This window comes from Caenorhabditis remanei, chromosome I (assembly GCF_010183535.1).
Source record: "Caenorhabditis remanei strain PX506 chromosome I, whole genome shotgun sequence".
In the NCBI taxonomy this organism is placed as follows: Eukaryota; Metazoa; Nematoda; class Chromadorea; order Rhabditida; family Rhabditidae; genus Caenorhabditis; species Caenorhabditis remanei.
This window is the reverse complement of record NC_071328.1, coordinates 11,058,899-11,066,843: the sequence shown is the minus strand read 5'-3', so window position 1 is coordinate 11,066,843 and position 7,945 is coordinate 11,058,899. Positions and strand designations below refer to the sequence as shown.

The 7,945-nt window shown below is 37.6% G+C and overlaps 2 protein-coding genes across 2 annotated transcripts; both read right to left on the bottom strand.

The window, feature by feature from the left end:
* Positions 1-1,936: 1,936 nt before the first annotated feature.
* On the bottom strand, positions 1,937-4,918 carry GCK72_002420 (uncharacterized protein; the record flags this gene model as incomplete). The annotated part of the gene is made up of 11 exons (XM_003111853.2): positions 1,937-2,413; positions 2,462-3,000; positions 3,045-3,285; positions 3,331-3,573; positions 3,654-3,734; positions 3,983-4,057; positions 4,108-4,227; positions 4,279-4,378; positions 4,433-4,550; positions 4,598-4,789; positions 4,834-4,918. The coding sequence occupies 11 exons, from the start codon at positions 4,916-4,918 to the stop codon at positions 1,937-1,939; spliced, it is 2,271 nt and encodes a 756-aa protein (XP_003111901.2).
* A 289-nt stretch (positions 4,919-5,207) lies between these two features.
* On the bottom strand, positions 5,208-7,917 carry GCK72_002419 (uncharacterized protein; the record flags this gene model as incomplete). The annotated part of the gene is made up of 10 exons (XM_053723414.1): positions 5,208-5,363; positions 5,412-5,553; positions 5,602-5,970; positions 6,035-6,130; positions 6,179-6,824; positions 6,874-6,947; positions 7,323-7,564; positions 7,619-7,717; positions 7,768-7,868; positions 7,914-7,917. The coding sequence occupies 10 exons, from the start codon at positions 7,915-7,917 to the stop codon at positions 5,208-5,210; spliced, it is 1,929 nt and encodes a 642-aa protein (XP_053592059.1).
* Between the last annotated feature and the right edge of the window lie 28 nt (positions 7,918-7,945).

Genomic DNA, 7,945 nt, shown 5'->3' with positions numbered 1-7,945 from the left:
AGAACCCTCCTCCTCCTCATGTTTTCTAATCTTACGCAAACTTTTGGAGTAAAGAGCATCGGTCAAATGGTAAGAAGTGGACAAATATTGTGTGAATGACCAGTCAGAGATGAAAATTGAAGGAGAAGAAGAGTACGGTGCGTGTGTTGTAATGTGATAAAATGTATTGAGTTTTGTAGTCAAAATAAAAGAAGTGAAGTTTTTTGAAGTCGACGTGGGAACAGCGGCGGAGGGGTGGAGTCAGACGGCAAGCGTTGCTTCTGAGAACATTCCAGTTTAGATCTGGCATTTTTCAATAATCGTATTCTCATAGCCTCGTTTACAGAGTGATTGAAGGTTTACAAAAAAAAATTCCAGAAAACTTTTGATTTTTCTGAAAATAGCTCTCTTGGAAAACCCTACACCGTTCATAAGAAAGTCTGATTTTCTCTGTTTTTCTAAACTTTCAGAACAATCAATTTAGAGTCAGAAATATGAAAGCTAATGAACCGAAAGGACGGTTGTGGTTGACCGTTATAAAGGCTTATCAGAGATATAATCTCATGTTTCTGAAGGACATTTGAGGATACTGTAGGTTATTGAGACTGTGTCCCGCTACTTGAAAACGACCGTTGAGTTATTGACAGCCTGGAACGAGGAGGTTCTTGTTCGAAAAGTTAAAATTCTGATTTCGTGAATCTAATGTTGGACAGAGAGTTTGAGAAATTAAGAGAAATTAAGAGAAAACTGTTTCCGGTGGACACTTTCATCCGATTTCAGTTTGAAGATAAAAACTTCTAGAATTAATAAAATGAAAAGAAGAATCATAAGAAAAAAAAAACAAAAAATTGAATATTTGAAAAGGAAAGTCTCTTAGAAATTTCAGAAGAATCCAGTTACAGTAGCCACGCAGACTCGAGAAAAGCAGCCAGAAGAAGTGTATGAATTGAAAAATAGAAGATATGCGATAGAAATTTCAAAAGATATGTGATTGATTGAATGTTTCTTGTCCAAGAGAAAGAGAACGAGATATTTCTTGTTCAATGCCAAATGTTCCCTCATGCTGACAGGTAGAAGGCGTAGCAGACATTCTCTCTCAAAAATGAAAAATCTCGAGTAAGAATTCATTGGAAAAAGGAAAGATTCTTGTATCAAATTGAAGAAATTGAAGAGATTTCGAGAATAAAATAGTACATTGACCGCAATAATTAATAATCATCGGAGGAGGTTGAATGTGTTCGTGGTCGTCGAGAAAAGAGAAAGGAATGACCTTCTCCAACAATCATTGCCCACCCGTTATCATACTCATTATATCTTCCTCTTTTCCACATACCAATCCAATATATATTCGATAAGAAAATGAGGTAGAATACGAGATGATTATTTGGGTTAGCTATTCGAGTAGGACCAAATAAGGTCATATTTATGACGTCATAAGGGACCAATGAGGGTCTTTTTACTCAAAAAAGTTGGCAGAAGGAGAGGGATGGCTAACCAAAAGTGAACGAGTAGTAACGGGGGCCTACCGTTTTTGTTATGTTTACCATTCATCTTTCTTTCTGCCTCATCATTTATTTGACTAACCTCTATCTCTTATTCTCCTCCTCTTCGGTCTCCGTTTTAGGTTGAGAGCAGAAGGAGGAAGAGCCGGAGGTAAACAGAAAAAGGAACACAAAATGGAACAGACAGCTTGTTTTATATCAGAAAGCAGGAGTGGTTCTCTCGGAGTATCTGTAAGTTAAAACCAAATCAATGAAAACCTTCATTTTAAAAGCAAACGATTTTATAATCACAAAAGTTATGGTAATAAATAACTAATTAAAAGTAACACAGATTGGTGCAATGGAACAAAATAAATATTGAGAACATGAAAGAAACTGGGCAAGCAAAAAAAATTAAACATAAAAAAATCACATAATTTTTAGACTAATCAAGAGAAAATTATTGAAAAAGAGACCTAATTATATGGAGGTTTTTGATGCATTGAATACGAACACGGAGACAATGTTTCATCAGGCCGACTTCGTTTTCTAGCATTTCGCTGCTGATACTGTGGAGATTGATACTGTGGCGATTGATAGATGCCATAGTCTTGCACAGGTGGAGGCGCTGCGCTGAATTGTGGAGGATGCACCATCGGCATATGGAGTAATGGCTGCATTGGAGGTTGCATTTGAGGTGGAACATGGAAATATGGCGGTGGAATCATTATTGGATTAGGGTTCATGTGTGGAATAAAGTTGTAGTTGAGAATCTCCGTTTGTGTGTCCATTGATGCTTTATTAGTTCTGACACCAGTGGCATTTGGAGAGAGTCCGTAAAGAAAGTTTCTTGGTGGATGAATCAGTGTAACTTTCTCCATTTCTTCCGTAAGTTTAGCGATGACTGTCAAATTTGGTTGCAGAAGATTCCCAGTATCTTGCAGGCGAACAACCTGAAAAGCAATTAGATTGTATTAATTAACTTTCTAAAATCTCTCCACCTCATCGTGCTGCCGTTTTGAATTCTCTAATGGTGTTTTGTCGACCAAGTGTCCATACACCTTCAACAAATTTCCGTAGCTTTCCATATCAGGATGCATTTGTTTGAATAAACGTTGAGCTGCTATCTCATTCGCCTGTTTCATTCCGATGGCTTCAGCTGACGATTTCATTTCACCTAGACTTAATATAACTCTCGACAATTGACTCCCACTTCCGACCATTTCTCTTTCTTTCTTAAATTCCACACCACTCCAACGCATCGATCTAGCTACAACTTCCTTCAACAAGGCAAATGGTTTTGGTATCCCGAATCGATTACACATTTCAACGAGGCCAGATGAATCAATTTTCACTTGTTTCAGTAAAACTTTTGATGACGTTTCAAAATCTTTTTGTAACTCCTGCTCAAGTACTCCATCACATACATATTCTTCAGACATTCGAAGTTTTGGAATAAGTTTCGAAAGCGCATCTTTCGCAGCAACCAGACGAGCTGTTTTCTTGTTTGATCCATTACCAGAACCTATTTCAAAACGTTCTGAAAAAAAGATTCATTAGTTGTACATTCAATTTGAAACATACTGAAATCATCAGCTATTCCCGGCGCTGGAACATTCTCACTTGCAGTTGCAATTTCACTGAGAACAATCAAACTTTCTTTACATTGGCCTGCCAAGTCGCGGATCGTACTCATCTTCATTGTAAGCAATGCAGTTGCTTTGTAAGGAGCTGAGACGTTTCGAGTATTTTCAACTTCATAAACAAGAGTTCCTTTTGCAAGCCGTTGAACAAATTCATTAAGTACCGCAACTGACGTTTTGCCCTAAAAACCGTCAATATATACGATCTTTTCAAAAGATTTTCTTACCATCGGATTCAATAAATACGGTTTTTTCGGACCAGATCCTTTCTTCAGGCTCAGATTTGGTTGTATCGGTGTCAAATCAATGAGGCAAGCTCCAGAAGCAGATGTAAGCAACACCTCGCCCGGTTGATTTTTTTGCTTCAATTGATCGTAATCCAACTCGAATCCTTTGTTTTTCAGCATTGAATTCACTCGTCTTTTCTGCGCTGCGGATTGCTTGCCTTCTTTGTCGATGTATCGATGAACCTAAATGATGCGGTGAACTAAAAACAACTTTAATCTCGGATGCGTATTAACTGACAGTCCCTATCATCTATTTAACTTACCGTCACCTTCTTGAATTTAAACCGTCTCGCACAATAATCTCGATATTGCTCCGGATTCATTTTGCTCTCGTTCGGTGGAATCTAAAATATTACCTCCGTTTACAACACAGAAATAGCCGATTTAATAAATATCAGGTTAAACTGCCATGATCTCATCAAACACTATCACTTAATTGCTTCCTGTTCATTTTTAAGAGAGACGGGAACCAATAAAAGTAATCTGTCAGATGAGTCGTGGCTATATTTGCAATCAGCAGAATATAGAGACGATAGCGAATAATATTCGAATGTGGAGAACTGAAAATGATCAAAGTTGGTTACACACTCACCTCGATCGGACAACGTTTCTCCTTCTCGTCGCAATTCTCGGAAATCTCTGTACGATGATTTTTCAAGTCTTCGTACTGTAATTTTCTATTTTCAACTCAACTAAATTCAAAGAAAATAATCGAACCTTTTTATCCATAACTTCTCGATATAAGCAAGGTATCGCTGAAACTGGTATTTCATGGTCTCGAACCATTCCATCAACTTGATATGGTCGTGAATGAGTTACGACTTGAGTAAATTTGTGCTGTAAGATGAGATTTAAGTGTAATACTATTTTTTATTATGAATTTCTTACATAATAAACAGGCATTCCACTGTAATGTGCAATACGTGTCCACCCATCTGGCAAAGGATAACTTTTGTCGAAGTCTACTCGATCTAGTACTGTTTTTTCTCTGTAATTTCAGTATGATTATGAGAAAAATCTGGAAATTTCACAAACGACATACACTGCAACTGGAGGTGTACGACTATTTTCACTACTAGTATTGGAAGAATCTGCCTCTCGTTTTTCCCCCTCGTCACAATCGATTGGAGTTTCCCTGTCGCTTATAATTTCCTCTTCCTCTGAAAATAAAAGTTCTAATTATCAATAAAAAGCATAAAGCTGAAACCTTCAAGGGCTGTGGAGCTCTGAATGCTGTCAGGAGAACTGTTAAACAATACGGGTTCAGAGTAGCCAACTTCGGTCTCAACAATTTCCACTTTAATGTTATCTTCTTCTTTTACTTCGACTTTAACTTCTTTTACTTCGAATTTCACCTCTTTTGCTTCTTCTTCATCACCATCACCTTCGTCTTCAGAACCTGGAAAATTGAGTTTTCTCGATCTTTTTTTTCCAAATACAAACCTGATCCCAGCAATGCTAGTTGTTTCAGAATAGCTTCTCTCTCAGCGAGTAATTGTTGGTTTACACCTCCAGACTCGGGTTCCATTCTAATAAAGCCGTCAGTGACGTGATATGGTGCAAAACGAGTGAGATTCCGTTGAAACGAGAAGGCACGAAAGACAGCACAGCGATGATTGGGAGAGAGCGTGTAGCACGTGGAAACGCAGGCGGCGAGTATGCGAGACAAAGCGCGCGCATTCAAAAATGTGTTTCTTGAACATATACTCGTTCAAACGTTTGACTAACTCTTAAATGAGCTCAGACCACATATTCGGTGCATAAAATTCATAAAACTTTTTTTAGTTCAAAATATATCCCCCGTCCAAAATTATAGTTCACTCCACTTTTCTTCCCCGTTTCAACCAGTCCTCTCCTCTTTGCGGTTTGCAAATCGAGTATTTATTTTTTTCGAGACACAATGGTTTCGTCAGTTGAACTTTAGGATGCTTCTCGCAATCAGAGTAACACAACTCGAATTCAATTGTCTTGTTCTTTAAGTACGACAAATGAAAATGGTTGTTCAAGTACCGTAATCTCACCTGTTTTACAAAACAGCCAGGTCCTTGCTGGAACATTTTCTTGAATTCATCATTCCATTTTTCTTTCGAAAAGTACGGATTTTCTATGTAAGATTTATCCATTTCCGTGGAATTTCTTCTGTTAAGAAGCATACACGAATTTCTGAAATAACTCAAATTTCGAAAACATTTTCATAGAGCACCTGCTCACTCAGTATTCATGAAAAGTCTTGATTCTACGAAAAATCTATTCGAATCTTCGAAAAGGAGGTCATTGTACAAGCGGTAGTTATCCGATGACGTCACGTTTCCTTTCGTCATTTTCAAAATTTCAGACGAGACTTGAGTCCAGGGCAAACATCCTTTTCCACTAGTAGATGTGGTTTTCGATCCGAAATAACTAGTTTGATTTTTCAGCCAGCAAGTTGAAATATCATCTTGACATGAAGAGAAACAACGTCTCCAGAATAAACAACCGGATACGGTAAACTCATCTTCAATTATTGCATCATAGAGAATTCCTTGATAACGAGTTGAAAGTTCAACCGAGTTGATCGGTGCACATAGGTCACGAAGAACTCTGGAACAAAATCGGAAGTTTGATGAAATAGATCGCCTTTCTTTCGCGTGGTCCAACAGCTTACCTCCGTCCAATAGTTTTCAGAAAATCCTTCGCAATTTCATTCAGAACTGCTATCCATGGCCCGAACCGAGTTGCGATGTTTCCTTTATTTATACAACTGCAAAATTTAATATTCATATTTATAGTTATTTCTAAAATCTCAAACCTTTTAGTAGAGAGTCTATCCACTTCAACTGGTAACACAAATCTCGATTCATACATCAGTTGAACGTTTTCAAATACTCCAATCAATTGAGGAAGATCCAAAACATCCGACATTTCGTATTCAGTATACGGGAATCCATCTCTATTCAGACACACAAATTCAGAGGATGATTCAGTTGAAGGTCTACATGGTTCAAAGCATGGAACCTTCAGGCCACCTGCCACGTGGCACCACGGTCCCAGCGGGTTCTTATCAGGATTTCTACAGAAATTCTCATATTCATCTGGCAATATTCGTTTCATACTGTAAGAGGAACTGGAGCTATCAGAAATATCGAATGTTGAGTTAGGGAAATTAGACCAAAAAAGGCAAGGACGATCTTTGAAATCCATATTTCTCCGACCTCTATACCATGACATTGGCCCTTTTGAACACATAAATCTTGGATCTTCGAATGATCGTGACGTGGAACTCATTCGAATGCCTCCTTCTTTTTTACGGAAACAGAATACATTTCCCGTGTCATCCTCATAAAAATTCACTCGCTGACCAAAAATCTTTTCAGATTCTGGATTCGTTTCACAGTCGTCGGATACGGAGACTTTTGTGAATTTTCCAGGAAAGGATTCAAGAGTTGTGACGCTATCTGAGTCAGGAGTTGTTCCTTACTTATGGGATCATTTCAAAACACTCACCAATGACATAAAAAAGTGCAATAATCAATGAAGTTTTTAGCACAAAGTTCATTTCAATGAACAAGATGAAATGACTAAAAATGGAAATGAAATAGACATTTATTGGAGTTTTTTCAAAGGAGGAGTTGAACTTTTGTTCACTGTTTTCGTCGTTGTCGCTGCCGTCGAATTTTCGGGAAAAACGACAGTCAACGTGTGTTGAGAAGGAGAAACGTGTCTGAAAAAAAAGAACTTATCAGGAAACCCTCCAATTTTAGTTTCTTATCAGAAAAAGGTATCGTTTTTTTCCGAAAAAGGACATGAAATTGGACTTATATCGTGTGATGACTGAAATTGTTCATATCTGGTATCAGTTAGCGTCTTATCGAACTTAGATTTTTTCAATTACAGAATCATGCCTTCAGATGTTTTTTTCCTCAAATCACTCCCCAGTTTTCAGAGAGACTTACGGTAACCCTTGCTGCTTTTTCGTTTCTTTCGGAGCCTTTTTCACTGGTTTATACCATCCAATAAACGTTAAAATCGAGATTCCATAGTTATAAATACTACTTCCAATACTTCGAATCAATCCATGTTTCCTTCTTTGCCTCCGAATGAACACCGCTTTTCGACGGAATTCATCATTTTCTCGATTTGCTTCCATTTCTTGTGCGTTGATTTCATCCAACTTTTCTTTGATTTTATCCAAAAACTGAAATTTCAATTCGGAAAAATGCTGTTTCTCGTCTTTGAGTTCATTTCTTACTGATTGATTAGAACGATGAATCTTATCAAATCTCTCTCTGATGTGCTCCAACTTCCCCCATATTTGAGTACAACGAATATTCATTTGTGTCTTTACTTCCTGGAAAATATACGTTTGATGCATTTTTCTGACCACTCTCCACCAATTACCATAACCCGTTGAGTTGTCTTCTGGAGTGATGCACGTAGATTCTTCTGATGTTCTTCACAAAGCTTCAATAAACTATCGATTCTTTCGAAATCTTTTGTTGCTAGAAGGAAAATTATGATACTTTTTCAGATGGCCAATCACTTACTCATTTTGAATTTATTAGGAAATGAGCAACTG